The 17,475-nt window shown below is 39.6% G+C and overlaps 2 protein-coding genes across 5 annotated transcripts; one reads left to right on the top strand and one right to left on the bottom strand.

Moving 5' to 3' along the window:
* Window positions 1-700: 700 nt before the first annotated feature.
* On the bottom strand, window positions 701-3,553 carry MRPL57 (mitochondrial ribosomal protein L57). 2 transcript variants are annotated; one of them, XM_007430601.4, is made up of 2 exons: window positions 3,441-3,553; window positions 701-1,126 (listed from the first exon to the last, which is right to left on the bottom strand). In XM_007430601.4, the coding sequence occupies exon 2, from the start codon at window positions 1,122-1,124 to the stop codon at window positions 810-812; it is 315 nt and encodes a 104-aa protein (XP_007430663.1). In that variant the 5' UTR covers window positions 1,125-1,126; window positions 3,441-3,553; the 3' UTR covers window positions 701-809. The 2 variants fall into 2 exon arrangements, with proteins under 2 accessions (XP_007430663.1, XP_007430664.1); XM_007430602.1 differs by lacking the exon at window positions 3,441-3,553 and adding an exon at window positions 3,287-3,434.
* A 69-nt stretch (window positions 3,554-3,622) lies between these two features.
* SKA3 (spindle and kinetochore associated complex subunit 3) lies at window positions 3,623-17,475 on the top strand. 3 transcript variants are annotated; one of them, XM_025168175.2, is made up of 11 exons: window positions 3,623-3,781; window positions 5,015-5,143; window positions 5,522-5,586; window positions 6,124-6,289; window positions 10,001-10,343; window positions 12,246-12,310; window positions 12,893-13,068; window positions 13,258-13,446; window positions 13,567-13,688; window positions 15,955-15,995; window positions 16,873-17,475. In XM_025168175.2, the coding sequence occupies exons 2-11, from the start codon at window positions 5,041-5,043 to the stop codon at window positions 16,896-16,898; spliced, it is 1,296 nt and encodes a 431-aa protein (XP_025023943.1). In that variant the 5' UTR covers window positions 3,623-3,781; window positions 5,015-5,040; the 3' UTR covers window positions 16,899-17,475. The 3 variants fall into 3 exon arrangements, with proteins under 3 accessions (XP_025023943.1, XP_007430662.1, XP_025023944.1); XM_007430600.4 differs by having other exon boundaries at window positions 15,529-17,475; XM_025168176.2 differs by lacking the exon at window positions 3,623-3,781 and having other exon boundaries at window positions 5,080-5,143; window positions 6,161-6,289.

Raw genomic sequence — 17,475 nt, 5'->3', positions numbered from 1 at the left:
ATTTAACCTCTGTTGAAATGGAAAATCTGTCTCAGCCATTTTTATGCACTGCCTGGGAATTCTTAAAATCAAATCTCTTCCGCTTCTTAATTCAGTTAAAACAACACTCATTAGCTGATGATTAAAGCCTTGAATTATTTGGCATCTTTTCCATTACTAACACATTTCAACCTTCTTCAAGGGCAGCCTAACATGTCATAAATCAGAACCTTCCACATGGGATGTTAACAGAGCCTGTACCACGGGCAACAAACTCTCCTTGCTTGAGCCTACCACTAAGACCTCTTTCAATTAGGTGACAAACCTAAATCAAAAAATACTTCCAGCCTGCAAGCATGCTTTTGGAGACCCATATAAAACAGATAAAGTAGGAATTGGCCGTCTTTGCAGAGAACATGTTAACATTTTTGTGTTTTTTGTCTCTGAATGCAAAGGTAGGTACATGGCTTAGGACATTTTATTTTCCAGGGGGTGGAGGGATAGGGAATACAAGGAGGGCAAAGCCAGCTCTTTGGGGTTTCTAAAAAAATCAAATACGTGTGTTAAACTTATGGTGGGTTAATGCATCACTATTATGTAAACATTTTTCTTTTCTCAAGAAAAAGAGCTCGGATCCTTTTTATAACAAATACTACTGAACTCCGGAAGAAAAAGAGCATTTAGTAGAGAAGCTTATGTACTTATGAAATCAATAGCTGACTGAAAACTGAAGAATACATTTATTTATAGGCTTTGTGACATTATTTCATTGTCACCAGAAGCAAGCCCACTGGATTCATACAACCCATTAGAATGGCAAAGTACACACATCAGGAATCTGTCCATCTCTTGGTCACATTAAGGTGCTTCAGGTATTCTGAAGCATATTTGTGTTCACGAAACTTTGCTCTCTCTTCAGCTATTCTTTGCTGCTGCAATGCAAGTACATTTTCCTCATCATGGCGATATTCCTGCTCTTTTGTCATATATGGGCTACTCAGCCAATATTCATTTTCAGCTTCAATTTCCAGTCTCTTAATCATATTTCTCTTCATTAAAGAAGTAACTATTCTTGGTCGTCTGTGTTTACCAATCCATTGTTTCCCAGGAATTCTGTTTCGAAACAGTGCTCGAGTCAGAAACATGCCTTTAAAAAGAAATGAGAATTATTAACTATTTGAAATATTAGGTATATAAACATCCTAAGTCAATGTTCTTTGCTACTGGCAAAGAACAGAAAAATTAATTTTTACAAGTTTTATTTATGCAATTTATCTCTGCCTCAATTTGGAGAGACTCCAATCATTAACCGATATTAAGAACATCATAATACAACCCCCCCCCCAATAAAGTAATATATTAATATAGGTATCAGTGGCTCCATGGCTAATCTCCAGAGGTCTTTTGAAAAAACCAGGTTTTTGCCAGATTCTGGAAGGCCATGAGAGAAAAACCCTCCTTGTCTCTGGGGACAAGCTGTTCCACAAAGCTCCCACAGGGGGCACTTGCTGTTGTGCCCCCTCCTGCTCCCCACCATCTTTCTATATTAACCAAGGATTTGGATCTTTGTCTCTGCAAAATCAGGGTTGGGTATAGTTTTGTAATAGATAATTTCTGTTTGCAAGTTCTTCTGGTTCTTTCCATCTTATGGAAATAGCTTATGCATATCCTTTGAAGTCAAACTCTCTAGATTCAGGGCAGAATCTAAATCTCTCTAGATTTAAAAAGGAGTTTACTGGGAAACAAGGAAGGGTAACAATCAACAATGCACAGAATTCAAAATAAAATCAATAGTGTAAGCCTAGCTAAACTAGTTATTATCAGCGTGGTGCTGTGATTAAGGTCTTGGTCTAGGAGTGGAGTGATTCAGGTTCTGGTTTACTCTCTCAATGGATGACTTTGGGCCAGTCACTCTTTCCAAGCCCAACCTACATCACAGGGTTGTTGCTGGGATAAAAATTAGGAGTGAAGAGTGAATTATAGAAATCTAAATCAATGACAAGGGCATGAGTGACCATCCTTAAAAGTATCCTGTTCCAGGTATGACTCATGTAAGAATGGACCTTTTTGCAGAAATGTACCAAAGGTACTAATTGTCAAAACCTGAGAAATCATGCACATTTTGTTACACAAAATATTATCTAATCAGCTTTGTTTCCAAATCTAAAGTACTATCAGCAGTTTCTAATTCTTTAAATTGTTTCTGTAATTTTCATGGACTTCTGAAAAGTGAAGTTTTGCCTGTGTAAAGACAAGCTTCCCAACTCCTTCACTTCTTTAATTTACATAGCCACCATCTGTCACATGATTCAGGGCAGAATACATCATCAATAAACAAGTCCATATAAAAATGACACAACAAACAACAAAACATGAAAACATACAGGACATAAAGTGTTTGAAAAAATCAACCAATGGGATCACACTACTCCTTGACCCAATGCCTGGAAAAGGCAGACAAGGCTGGGGTCAACCAAATCTCAGGGAAGATGCCATTCCAAAGGGCAGGAGTGGCAACAGAGAAGGCAGATCTCCTGGGTCCCACCAGATGATATCGCCTAAGCAGTGGGATCTGGAGCATGCTCCCCATCAGATCTTACCAGATGTGGACGTCTTTATTTTTTGTTCTGTGTATTTCTAAATATAGGCAACTTTCTCTTACAACTTAACTGTTTTATATATCATTTTAAGAACAAATTAAATAATATTTTCAATTTTTTCAAGAAAGTAAAAAAAAAAAAAAAGGCAAGGAGAAACCCAGAAGCCCACTTTTTCTGTTTTTTATATCTCTATGTGTATTAATAACCCATCTAAATTTATGGTAGAGATCCTTGAAAGAAAGGAAAACTATAGATCAATGTCCTTCACACAATGAACCATTATAGGAATGGTTTCTTAAAAAAGTAAATCTGCACACCATAGATTCTAATTGGTATATTTGTGTAAAAGATACAAGTACTTCAATTATTTGCATTAATATTCTGCAATTTGTATTGGAATAAAATTCACCAGTGGAGTTAAAGGCTTTTTCTCCCCACTGCAGCAGGGAAACCCAAAACAAAAAATCAGGGTATAAATATAACACTCATACCTTAGTCCACTGTTTTTCAACCTTGGCCACTTGAAGATGTGTAGACTTCAACTCCCAGAATTCCCCAGCTAGCATGCTGGCTGGGGAATTCTGGGAATTGAAGTCCACACATTTTCAGGTCGGCAAGGTTGAGAAAACTGCCTTAGTCACCTCCCACCTGGATTAGTGCATTGGGCACTGCATAGGGCTGACGTTGAAGACCACCTGAAACCTTACCCGGCAAACGGCTACCCACTCTCGCAGCCCAATGGCGGGGAGTGACCTCAGTAGCGATTCAACTGACACACAGCATCGCCCTCCTGTACGAGGAAATGGGCCGCCACACGTCCCCCTGCCACCTCACCGACCATGACGGCCCTTCCCAACTCACCAGGCCGCGACGCGTCCTTCCCCCCACGAGCGATCCAAGTCAAGCCAAACGGAAGACCCAAAGCGGCCGCGTTGTACGTCGAACATCAAATCTCGTCTCCCGCGAGAGCGCTGAATCACGGGGCTGCGGGAAGAAGGCGGGCAGACGCGGACTGACCAATCGGCGTCTGCCGTCCCGGGAAATTCAAAGCGCCGCGAGGGAAGGCAGCCGTTGTCCAGCGCGCAGGTTGCTTTTCGGGGTTCGTCTGAGGCGGGAGAGCGGGGCCTGCTGTTTTCGCAGTCTTGGGGAAATACGAGGACGTGTTTCTCCCGCATCTCTGAGGCTTCAGCGAATGATCGGAGGTATTTAGGGAAGGCTTAGCGTGCCTCTGTCTTGCGGTGGGGCCTGAGGCGTGGCTTTCCTGGAGATCGGGCAAGTTCCCGAAAACTGGCTCCTGCAGTCCTTGCTCAAACATCCCCCTTGTCTTCTGAAGGGAGAATGGAGGACTTGAATATTGAAGGGTACCATGAATTAGTTGTCAGCGATATAAGATAAATGCTTTCTCCCCCAGAATAGATACGGTGCTTGGGCATACGTGCTAAAATTTGGGATGTTGTACCAATGACAACAAATGGAGACAGGCAATGTCTGGAGGTGTGCACAGCACCGTTTCATTCTCCTCTGCAATAGTCATGTTTGTTTATTTTTATTTAATTAATTGATTCGGTTTAGACACCAAGTGGGCGGTTAGCAAATAATGACATACTCATGCAAACCAAAACCAAGATAGGATCGAGACACAATATACAGACAAAAACAAAAATAACAGACACACCCGAAAGGGGCCCCCACCCGTCTCACCCCAACACCTGGGAGAACAACCAGGTCTTGAAGGCTTTATGGAACACCAACAGGGTGGAGCCACGAGGATTTCAGGGGGATCGCATTCCAGAGGGCAGGTACCATGACAGAAAAGGCACCCTTCCTGGGTCCTGGTAAATTACATTGTTTAACTGAAGGAACCCAGAGCGATTCCACTCTGCCGGCACATACTGGGCTAGGCAGAAACTGTGGGAATTAGGCAATCCCTCAAATAGCCTAACTTGATGCCATGTGGGGCTTTATAAGGCAATAATCAGCACTTTGAATTGCACCAGAAGCAGACTGGTGTCCAATGCATCTCACAGAGCATACTGAGGCATGCCCATCACTGCCTGCGCTGCCATATTCTGGTCCTGGGTGGTTTTCAAGAGCAGCCCCTTGTAGAGTGCATCGCAGTAGTCAAGCCTAATAGTGATACTTTGTGGGAGAGCCTCTTAATTTTTTTCTGAATACACAGTGGTTTGTCTAGGGCTTGGGAGGAAAGCAGCATTTCCACAATAGAAACACAATATAGAGAGAAAGTACCTAGAGCTGGATAACAAATGTATGTACTACCACGTCAATTGTACCCCTTTAAAGAAACCTGAATGCATGGAAAGGCTGTTCTAACTGTTTCTGAGCTGTAACATGTTTTAGAAATCTGCTTCTTTTAATGTGTTTAACATTATTTGAAACATTGAAAACTTTCATATTATTTCTGAAATTCATCTTAGAAGTGAGCTGTTAGCTTTTCTTCAGTATGGATGTGACAGGAACATTCTTCAACAAACTGCGAACTTTAGCAGTCACTTTGGAGAAGCAGGCTGAGCAACTTAAGCAATTTTTTCTTGGAGAAGATGGAGGTGAGAGTGCAGTAAATAATTGCTTTGCCTCAGGAGGCTTATGCTAAACCAGAATCAAACAAGCTGCATTTTGGCTTAAACAATACAGTATGTAAATCCAGACACAGTGTCATTCTGCATTTGGAATATTAACTAGAACATTGTTGAGTTTTTGCTTCAAAGTAATTATTTAAAACAGAAGAATTATACATTTAATTTGCATGCATTGGTACATTTGTGAAGCTCATGCTGATGTCCTTAGGGCTCCCAACCAATTACCTTGCTAATTTCTGACCTGGCTGGAACATCTCATCTTTTAAATAATAAACATTGTCCATGTGTTGTATATTATTTTATAAAAATCTTGTTGTGATTATTTTTCTTTCAAATGTTTTGAAGAATTTGAAGATAATTCTCCAATGAGATATCTACATGAACTGTACTCTGAAGTCAGAACACTAAAGGTATATATGACCTGCTTCTCTTAATTCTCTCACCCTCAAATTTCTTTTCTAGAACTTCATTGGTTTTATATCAAATGAGTTAAGTTCTGATTCACTGGAAGATCACGACATGTGAATGTTGGCTTCTGGGTGTTAGGTTTATCCAATGGTGGTACTTCATATCTCCCAAGATAGAAAACCTGATTTCTGCTATATCATGTCTCCTGAAACCCTCCATGGTAAATCTGTAATATTTCCAGAGAACCCACGAACCTTGGGATCTCCTCTTAGGAGATTATAGCCCCATTCTTTAAAAACATGAGTGGTTTTTGGTAGCATGAAGCCATAACTGGACATGCTTTTTAAAATAAACTGTTTTTATTAAAATGAAGAATATGGGAAGGAAATTTTGTTGCTGCTTCCGTGTAATAAACAGGTTTTGTGCTGAGCCTGACATATAACTTGGTAACATACTAATGTTTACATTACTAACAGCTAATGTTTACTACTGTATATTGATCATTTCTGACTCAAAATCAAATTAAAAACAAATCATAGGGTGATGCTGATAATATTCTTCATATGAGTTCTTCAGAAAGAGATGCCACGTATGACTTCATAAAGGCCAGTAAAGTTCTGATGAAAAGAAATGCAACCGATCTTGGAAAAATAACAGACCTGTTTCAGAAATATGGTTACAAGCCCCTTATTGGCAAGAATGAAGGTAATTTTTCCCCTAAATCTAGAAAATTTGGCAACTTTTGAATATACTCTACAATTTATTTATTTCTATATGCATTACTAATATAAAGAACTTATAAAGTAAATAATTTGTGTATTTTTAAAAAAGGATAAATGCTTCAGCTTGGAAAATGCCTAATATTATGCTTCACCTTCTGTAACACTTGAGTATCATTCTTCTGGTTTTAGCATTCCTGGTAGGTTTGGCATTCCTTAAGTCAAAAGTTTAAAAGTTCTATAATGATATATATGGTAGTCCTTCGGGTTCAAAGAAGATATGCTGCTATGCAGTTCATCTGTGGGCACAGAGGTGGCTCTGCAGTCCTAGTCTGTAAGCATAGAGTCTAGCACAATGGGGCCACTGGAAGTCCATTGTTGTAGTATCTGTGGGTGTTACTCTGTGACACCACTCATGATTTTCTATCAGTTTTTGGCAGCGCCTGTCTTCAAAGCCAGTGAAGGCTTCATAGCACAGGGCTCACCAGCAGGTTCTGTCAGCAGCTGCAGCTTCTAGTTCTCTTGGCTGGATGTCACAGTGGCGTAGGGTTTCTTTCACAGCATCTTTGTAGCGCTTGCGTGGTCAACCTCGAGGTCTCTTCCCAGGCTCCAGTACACTATAGGGCAACTGGTGAGGCATACAGTGGTCATCCATTCTGATGATGTGTCCCACCCACCGCATCTGGGCTCTGATAATCAGGGATTCAATGCTGGTAGACTCTGCGCGATCCAAGACCTCCAGGTTGGAGACACAGTCTTGCCAATGAATGCCAAGGATGGAATGGCGAGCACGCATGTGAAATTTCTCCAGTTGTTTGATGTGCCTTCAGTACAGAATCCAGGAATCACAGCCATATAGGAGAAAATGGATAACCATAGCTCTGTAGACTTTCAGCTTTGTGGAGATAAAGATGTTGTGTTGATTGAGCACGCTAGTACACAGCTGCCTCAGTGCCTGGTTGGCCTTGCTGATCCTGGAGTTAATTTCTTTGTCAAAAGACCCATCGCTCGAGATTATGCTTCCCAGGTATTTGAAGCTGTTTACATTTGTCAGCTGGGTGTTGTCAACAGTAATTTTTGGTTCTACGGAGTTGGTATTTGGCATGGGCTGGTAAACTACTTCAGTCTTGTTCAGGATGATAGTCAAGGCAAAGAGCATAGCAGTGCTGAGAATTTGTCCAGCATCAACTGAAGATCACTGTCATTGTGCACCAGGAGTGCATAGTCATCACCAAAGAGGGTTTCTTGGATGACTGTGGAGGCACTTCATCCTTGCATTCAAGCAGTGAAGGTCAAAGAGAGAGCCATCCAATTGGTACCTGATGTACACTCCTCCTTCAGACCCTGGACAGCATATGACAACATGCAAGCAAAGAACAGATTGAACAAGACCAGGGCTAGCACACAACCCTGCTTCACCCCATTGGAAATGGCAAATGCAGCTGATATATCACAGTTATAAAGAACCTGTCCTTTCATTCCACCAGGCAGCAGCTGAATCGACTTCACAAATTTCCTCAGGCATCCTTAACATCTCAGGATGATCCAGAGAGCCTCCCTGTTTATAGTGTCAAATGCCTTTGTAAGGTCAATGAAGACAGAGTAAAGGGGTTTGTTCTGCTCAATGCACTTTTCCTGGACTTGCCTCACAGCAAATATCATGCCTGCTGAACTCCGTTCTGGCTGAAAGCCACACTGCGTCTCTGGGAGGTTCCTTTCTGAGACAGTGATGAGTCTGTTCAGGAGAATTTGGGTAAAGATCTTGCGTGCAATTGACAGCAGTGAGATACCCTTGTGTTTCTGCAGTCTGATTTGCTTCCCTTATCGTGGAAGTCATCAGGAATCTCCTCTGCGGACCAAATGTCTTCCAAGATGTCTTGGAACATCTGTAAGACATTTGGGCCTAGTGCTTTGGAGATCTCAGCGGGAATGCCATCCTGTCCTGTTGCTTTATTTGAGTTCATCTGTGCGATTGCTTTCTTGATCTCATCAGTAGAGGGAGGCAGGTCTAGGGCATCCAAGACTGGCAGCTAAGGAATCTCCTCTAAGACATCAGGATCAACTGTGGACAGTCTATTGAGTAGGTTGGAAAAGTGTTCAGTCCAGTGGTTTTTCAATCCTTCCTGATCTTTGATCATGCTCTACCCATCAGATGACAGCAGGGGAGAGCATCCTGATTTAGAAGGACCATAAACTGACTTTATGGTGCCGAAGAACTTTCTGGTGGCATGCATGTCTGCATAGCGTTCCACCTGCTCAGCCTTTCTCTGCCACCACTTGTCCTGCATTTCTCGCTGTTCCACCTGTACTTTGGACTGCAGGTATTTAAACTTGTCTTTCTTTGAGACAGATGATGAATCATTCTGCCAGTCTGCATAGGCCTTGTTCTTGGCCAGGAGGGCTGCAGAAATGGTCTTGTGGTTTTCATCAAATCAGTCTTGATATGCCTGGGTTTTCAGTCCAAGTACAGTTGTTGCAGTCTGAGTGATGACATCTTTAAACTGCATCCCCTTTTCAGAAGAGGTTCCTACAAGTGATAAATTGCCAGAGAGTTTTTCATTAAGTACATCTTGGAAATGTTGGACTTGGCCTGGGTCTTGCAGTCTGCCAATGTTGAATGACTTTCTGACAGTCCTTGGTTGTTTACAATGTAAAGGAGCTATGTGCAGGTTGATGATCGACTGGACCAGTCTGTGATATGTCCAGCACTCAGCACCTTGCATGGCTCGGGTGACAATGACATCTTTTAAGGTTGTGCTGACATACTATGACATAATCAAGTAGGTGCCAGTGTTTGGACCTGGGATACATCCAGGTAGTTTTGTACTTGTTTGCAAGTCTGAACATCGTATTAGTGATGCACAGGTTGTGCTTGGCACAACTGCTTAGAAGCAGCAGGCCATTGCTATTTAGTTTTCCCACTCCATGTCTCCCGAGGACTCCGTCCCAGTTTTCACTGTCTGTCCCCAGCCTAGCCCAGAATGACAAGTTTGTTGCTGGCAGGCATTGTTTGAATAATCTGGTCCAGGTCCTCATAGAGTAGAAACTTTCCTTGTCTTCATCTGGACTCATGAGAGTTGGTGCGTAGGGACTGACAATGGTGATATACCGGGACTTGCTGAGAGGAAAGCAGAACTTCATAATGCATTCATATATTCCAGTGGGTAGAGTAGAGATGTTCTTCAGCAGAGCAGTTTTGATTGCGAAACCTACTCAGTGAGTCCTGTTGTCAATCTATAGTTTCCCTTTCCAAAAGAACGTATATTCACTCACTGCTTCCTGTAATGAACCTTCATCTGCCAGCCTGGTCTTATTGAGTGCAGCAGTGTCAATGCTATAATGGCGAAGTTCAGCTGCTATGAGTGCTGTTCATCTTTCAGGCCTTGACACCTTGTCTCTATCCAGCAAGGTCCGGATGTTCCAGGTTCTGAAAATGAGTTTTCTTTGTAAATTGTAGCATGGCTAAAATGCTTGATTTAGTGGTGAAACCTTATTTTAGGGTTAGCAAATCTTGGTTACAGAGGAAGCAATGGTAGTGGCAGAAGGGCAAGATTTATTCAGAAAAAGCATACAAATTTGTGATTTATTCTTGACCTTAACTGTAATTATGAAAAAGGGACACTACATCTGTAGTCAGCTGATCTTTATAGTATGCCTTATCACCAGATTCAATAAAGCAATTCTCTTCTTCTTAAAGCAATAAAGGATGAAGCTGAAATCAACCCTGGGTCTACTATATCTGATCAAATAGAGCCAAAACCTCTTGATTTTCCTGGAAAATCATCTGGATCTCATAGTCCCCTGCAGATTCCTCAGCTTTCAGATTTTGGCCTTTCAAAATATGCCCTTCCAAGTTCTTCAGACACAGTACACATTCCACATACCCAGAAGGAAGAGACGAAAGTGGATGAATCTGAGTATTTATCACCCAAAGTAGAACACTTCCGTATCCATGGGCGTGATCTGTCTGTGAATGATGAAACCACAAATTTAATCGAAGACCAAACAATTTTCTTACTTAATAATGCAAGAAAAAATAGGTAAGTGGCATCCCTGGAAATCATTACAAAAATATAAGGATTCTCATTTTTCTATCTTGTATCTTTCATGTCTGAAGTGATCAGACTAGTATTTTCCGATGTTATCCTCTTACATGTATAAATATATTTATTTATCATTTCTGTGCTGCTCCATCTCTGAATATTCCAAGCAACTTTCAAGTAATAACATAATATTAAAATATAAAGAGTCAGTAACATAAACAAGAAGGCTGTGATGTGTCTCCATGAAGGCGTCATGCATCAGAATCTTCAAATGTCTCTAAGTGCCTTTCTGAAGACCCATGTTTTCATGGATCTTCAAAACTAACAGGGAGGGGATGACCTGTGAGGCAGAACATCACTAAAAAGACTCAAGCACAGGCCCCATATACATGACACTCCCTCAGGTTTGGAACCCTCCCTACTAGATCTCACAGGGTAGACAAATTCAACACAGGGAAGGCAGTCTCAGATATGTACAAATCCTAAGCCATGTTGGGCTTTAAAGGTGATAACTAGCACCTTGAATTGTACTTGGAAGCTAACTGGCAGCCAGTGCAGTTCCCAAAACAGTGGTCTTACATGGGTGAACCTATGTACTTCCAGAACAACTTGGGCCCCGCATGCTGAACCACCTTTAAACTTCCAAATTGTCTTCAAGGGCAGCCCCATATCAATCAATGCAGTAATCCAGCCATGAGGTGACAAAAGCAAAGCTCTCATGATGAAAGCAAAGCTTTCTGTACTAGAAATAACCATAATGTTGCAAAGGGCCTCTTGGCCAGAGCCTCCAGCTTCTAATCTGCTGTTCAAACAAGAGCTATGAACCCAGAACAATCCCTAGCTTGCAAGCCAAGACCATGCAGGGGAGCACAAACACATTGAGAATCAAAGATGGGTTGTCTCTGGATACAGCTGAGAAAGGATTGGCATATTTGCTGCAAAGCATCTCAGAATAATCAAAAACATCAGTTGTAGTTGAACTCTACCTCTCTGACTCTTGGTCATGCTGGCTGAAGCTGATAGCTCATAATGGCTAAAATTGGAAGTTCAGCATCAGGAGAACTCTTGTGTTCTCCAGGGCTCCCTCTAACTACACTGCTGAATGTCAGTGGCACACTACTGAAAACTAATGTGATGCAGTTTCACACCATTTTGATATGGGAAATGTGGAACCAGTACTGTAATTCATAAAATAAATAGTATAAAACAAAAAGGAGGGGGATTGGAAAATTCTTGTGCTGGTCATCTATGTGAAGTGCTCCTTCCAGTGGGCATTATCATCTATCTGATCCAGCCCTCTCATCCATCACCACCCAAAATTGGTGGCTGTACCCCACAAAAGAGGTTGCCCAACTCTGGCCTAGATAGTTTTGTCATCAGAACAATATACAACTTTATAAAGTACAAGAGGACTCACAATCTATAATTCAACTTAAAGTAGACATAAAAAGAATGGGTAGAAAAGTAGATTAAGTAATTTTTTATTTTAAGATATATGTATTAGGTTTAGCAAAGTAGTGAATAAGGAATTAAGTCAGTAATGACATACATAACATTTATTCCCATCATGCTATTCCTTTGGGGATAAGCAACTTTATGCAAAGCCTAGAACAGGAATAAGAAATAATAAGCCAAAGAAAGATATGAAAGGAAAGGAAATATACCTAAATCTAGTTTACACTAACACCACTGAATATCCTCCCCATATCTTTCTATCCTTACAACCATCAGTCAACTTTATTCTTCCAATAATTATGGGAAAATACATAATATTTGCAAAAATGTATGTAATTCATATCAGCGGTCTTAGCAAATAGAAGAGTTGTATTCTGTCATGTATGAGATTAGTTGTGCTTTTACTTAAGTAATATTTTTGTCTTTTACTAATAACTTGACCAGATCAGCAGCGGCAATGGTATCAAATAAGAACATGGCAGCACCCAAGCAACCAGACAAAGTATGTGGTAAGTCCTGTGTATGTAAAATAACTTGTGGGATAACTTGCATTCCTAAGAGAAGTCACTATAGTGCAGAGTTTCTCAACATTGGCAGTTTGAAGATGGGTGGACTTCAGCTCTCAGAATTCTGGGAGTTGAAGTCCACACATCTTCAAGTTGCCACAGTTGAGGAACACTGCATTAGTGTATTTCACCTAACATAGGGATTTAATGAAGAACCCCTTGTTGTGAAAGAAATTCCTGCAGAGTTTCTGGACTTGCTTCTGCTCAGTACCCAAACCAGAACCCAGGTTCACCTCCTGCAGCATTGTCAGTAGTATTCAGGGACACTATCCCTCCCTCTTCCACCCCCCCAAATATCTCCAAACAGTTCTGCATCAGGAAGGAAAAAGGACATAGTCAGGGACTGCAAATCTGCAAAAACAGCAGGGGTGTCCGCACAGGTTAAATTGCCCCCTGCTCTCTTATCCTTCTGCTCCTGCTGAATATGCCTCCCTTTTCATGGAAGTATATTTCTTAGACCAGCCCTTTCATCCATTTTTGCGTAACTTAACATGTTTTCATTGTGATTCAATCAAATGTTTTCAGACTATGATTGTATGGCTTCACCTGCTGCACCTGAGTTCTGCACACCTGGAGTGAAAATTCCCTGCAGAAAGACCACTGTTTTATCAGAATCTCCAGAAAATAATAATTTGGATGTTCTTAAACACACAACAGAAATACCTCTACTTGATACAAAATCTCTGCAAATACAACCTACAGTAAGCATTGAGCATCATACTGGTAAATTGTAGGAAAGAAATGTCTGTCTCATATTTAATCCATTTAATCTCATATTTAATTTGCCTCAAGAATGATAGTATCTCAATGGTTTAATTTAGTTGCTTGATACTTTCTGAAAAAATATAACTATGCTTCAGAATTTCAGCACTAATTCTTTCTTTCCTTAGCATGTAAGTGCCACTAAGATACTGCCAGAAAACAATCTTATACAAGGCACTGTTCTACCTGTCTTGCACTCAGACAAATATTTGGAATGTATTGAAGAACCTCCTCCAGCAATATCAGAATATGAGAACCTCTTCAGTTCACCATTACCACCACCTGAAATAACTGTGATTCCCAAGCAGCTTTTGCAGGTTTGCAAAATTAATTTGCACTAAAGTTAGCATTTTATCAGCAAAATTTATTTCTCCCTTATGAAAGGTTAAAAATTGGAAACATCCTTTTTTCAACCTCTCTTGTTTAAATTTCTTTAGATTTTATCAAAGTATAATCCAAATATAGAAGTACCCAGATCAGCTGAGAAAGGAACTAAAGAAGGAAGTGCTTCACAGTTTGAAAAAGAGCAATTTCTTTGTATTGATAACAAAGAAAATAGGTAAGATTTGAGCAAAAAAGTACATTTCCTTCATATTTTGTGACCACTAAGACTTTCAGTGTAAGTAGTGTATTCTTAGATAGATTATCTAGTCTGGCCTGCTTTGCACTAGGACATTGAGTTTCTTGGTAAACAAATTAACACAAGTTGTTTTTTTTATGACAGCCAAGATTAGTGTATTCTATTTTTAATGAACTATCTTACTGAATATTTTATCTTTTACCTGCATACGATCCATCACAGCACTTAATATCCTTTTTCTAACACAAGCCATTTTCACACTTTCCTGCCACTAGTCATTATTGTCAGAAAATCCATTTGTGGCTTAAGATCTACTCCCAATATTATCTGACAACTGTATAAATATGATACTATTTCCTGAGGAGAGGGTCCTATTATGAAGGGATCAAAACACTCAAGCACCTTTCCCAGATGTTTTAGATTATAATTTTCAGCCCCCTGCCAGTGTAGCCAGTGGTAAGGATCATGAAAGAAGAAAAAGGTAGAAGGTAGGAATACAATGGGCAGCTCTCACAATAGAGAATGTAAACACTTGAGTCCCCGAAGAATCTGAGTATTAATTTGTTTATAAAGCCTTTTGACACTCTAGATAAACAGTAAGGGAGCCAAGCAAGTATGATAACAAACTAGGATGGGATGATTAAAATAAAAGGACTGAGAAGAGCTCCAGAGGGATCTCTCCAATCTGCGGAAATGGGCCTCCAAATAGCAAATATGGAATAATGTAAGCAAATGTGGTTTTGTTCTTTGGGCAAAAAGTCTTAGTACAGTGGTACCTCGGTTCACGAACGCTTCTGTTCACGAACAATTCGGTTCACGAACAGCTCTGTTCGCAAAATTTTGCCTCCGTTCGCGAACGCCGGATCGGGTGACAAACAGGATCCGCGGCTATTTTCCCTCCCGTGACACGTGGTCACGGCTTCCTGTAGGGAGGGGGACTCTCCCTCCAAGCAATAACCGCCTCCCCACCCACCTTCCTGTCCTCCACGCCAGAAGTCGCGTCGAGCAAGGTTAGCGTTCTCTCTCTTCGTACTGTATTTTGTTTCATATTTTTGCGGTTTTTTTAAAAAAACACATGGTTCAGAACGGATTAACCGTAATTACATTGAACCTTAAGGGGAAATTTGATTCGGGACGCAACCAAAAATAGGTTGGCAACCAAATTCGGAGGGGTCAGAACGGATTAACCGTAATTACATTGAACCTTAAGGGGAAATTTGATTCGGGACGCAACCAAAAATAGGTTGGCAACCAAATTCGGAGGGGTCAGAACGGATTAACCGTATTTACATTGAACCTTATGGGAAAATTTGATTCGGTTCACGACCAATTCGGTTCGCGACCAGAGTCGCAGAACGAATTAAGTTCGTGAACCGAGGTACCACTGTATCCCATTATGACTGGTAGTATAGGGTTGCCATAGGCATTTGGTTGGCTAATGCAAGAATAAAATCTTGGATTAGACACGCCTTTGATATGATCATGTCTTTGCTTATAAATTAATATGCAATATGCACTGAAGAAGACAAAGTGGGTAAGATGTGGGAGTGAATGAAGCCAATTAAAATCTAGCTGTCAGATTTCTAGGAAGAAATGAATGAAAAGTTGTGAAAAATAACTATAATGCTTTTCAATTCCCCATCGAAACTAAGTCTGGAAGTGGAATCTTAACACATTTAAAAATCAGAATGCTATTTCCTTAATTGAGAATCTTATAACATAAATTTTTGTATCTATTGAGACATGTACTGTATATTAATAGCTGAAGATAATAAAACAAGAGTGCAATATAAACAGTGCTTCATTATTGCATTTGCAGAAAACACCCTGGATGAAATGAAGACAAAATCTGAGTTTTTTTCTTCTGACTACCAAACTAAGGGGGTTTTAGGAAACGTAATAGGAATAAAAAACTACTTTGTAAAATATAAATATAACTGTTTAATTTCAAACTATTCAATCTTTTTTTAACTTCTGTCAAAATTATTAAAATGAAATAAAAGAACATAAATATAACTATTTCATGCTGTCAGTTGATAGTTCAAATTATTCTACTTAATCATGTTGTCTTTTAATGTTACAAAAATACTGATTTACAATGTCTTTGGGTATTGTATTATGCATTTATAATACTATAGTTGATTTATAATAGTTGGGTTTAATTATATCATAATTGCTAGGAAAGCTACTAAGAAATTGCTAACAGTCCTTAAAGTAATAAAATTATTATTGATTATATTAACAGAAAATACAAAAAGTCTAAGGCAAATTCACAACAAGTTCTGGGTAAGTGCTGTCAAAATCAATAATAAATGAGGTTATGTGAATAATATCTAACAAGAAAATGTTGGAACAATGATCAATCAAAGAAATATTTATGGTCATAAAACCAAAATTCTGTATAAAACAAAATAAACAAAATAAAAGAACAAAACTAAAATATTAAAAGAAAAGAATCTATTAGAACTTAATTATACCCAGAGTGTCCTTCCTGATCATGACTGAACAGTATTTTGCTACCTTTTTTGAGGTTTCTAAGGATTTATTAGCTAATGGGAAAAATGTATTCTCTTCCTTAGAACAGCTGGAGCAATTTACAAGGAGGGATGATATTAATTCAGAGTGTGATACATGGTACAATAGATAGTTTGCAAGGTACCCTCCACAATTCAGTCCTGGAAGGGAAGGTTACTATGCCTCCTTTCTAGAGCCCTTGATGGTAATGCATTAAGCCTTATGAGAGTATGTGCTCTTCTGTAAGTAACAGAAAGAATATTGTATACACCCTCTCCTCATTTAGCAACCACAATCCGTTCCTTAAATCAGAAGAGAAATGGTCGCTAAGCAAACATGTGACTGAGAGGAAGAGAGAGTGAGAGACACTGCAAAGATCATTGGTTGCTGCCATTTCATTCAAATGAAGTTCTGTCATAAAGCTACACCACTGTCGCTCTCACTCTGGCATGCATTGTCAGGTGCAGAAATTTGGTAGTAAGTGTGCATGTTGGTCAGAAAATTATTTTTTTCCGTTTATTATCGTTGTATTTGCAAGCGGTCACTAACTGAGATAGCCACTAAATGAGGAATGTCTATAGGAAGAAAAAGGGCTGTTCCAAAGGCTATTGTTACATTATTCAGGAATATTGCTCCTGTTCTTTTGCAGGTTTAGATTCAGGATACATTGCTTGACTCTTTGTAGAGCTTTCTCAGACCCTAAGATTATCAAGGATTGAGCTGAGAATCCACAACAGGCCAAGTCTGAAGCTATCCTTTTTCTCCATAAGAAGTCAAACATCTTTACAAGTATTAACTAGAACAATGATGGCTCAAGATATAAAAGGCTGTATGGGATAAGATCAAAAGGATTCTTAAATGAAAAATGTATAAAGCAATCAGGAAAAAAATTATGAAAGAATGTAAAAGATGTTAGATACATTTTTTTAAAAAATCCAATAAACTTGTCTAAAAATTGTAACTTGGAAAAACTAATAATGGTTAATAAGCAGTATCTTAGAAACAAACATAATTCCTTTTCTGAAATGAGACAAGTACCAAGGCTTTGTATTTATCTCTTGAACAGTCTAGTCAGAGCTGAATAAACGGAAACCTAAATGGAAAAGCTTTTATTTTTAAGATTCAGAATCTTCAATAATGGGTGATACTTAGCATATACAGTCTCATCATCTGTTATGATTATAGTCTTAACCATGTTTTATTGCTAAAAAAACATAAAATGTATTTTGTTTTGAGTTTGCAGTTCTAAATA

This window comes from Python bivittatus, unplaced genomic scaffold, assembly GCF_059951505.1.
Source record: "Python bivittatus isolate LINGU-HERP-01145 unplaced genomic scaffold, Pbiv_v1 ctg000340_np1212, whole genome shotgun sequence".
Lineage (NCBI taxonomy): Eukaryota > Metazoa > Chordata > Lepidosauria > Squamata > Pythonidae > Python > Python bivittatus.
The sequence above is the reverse complement of the archived record's forward strand: the minus strand, read 5'-3'. Positions and strand labels throughout refer to the sequence as shown.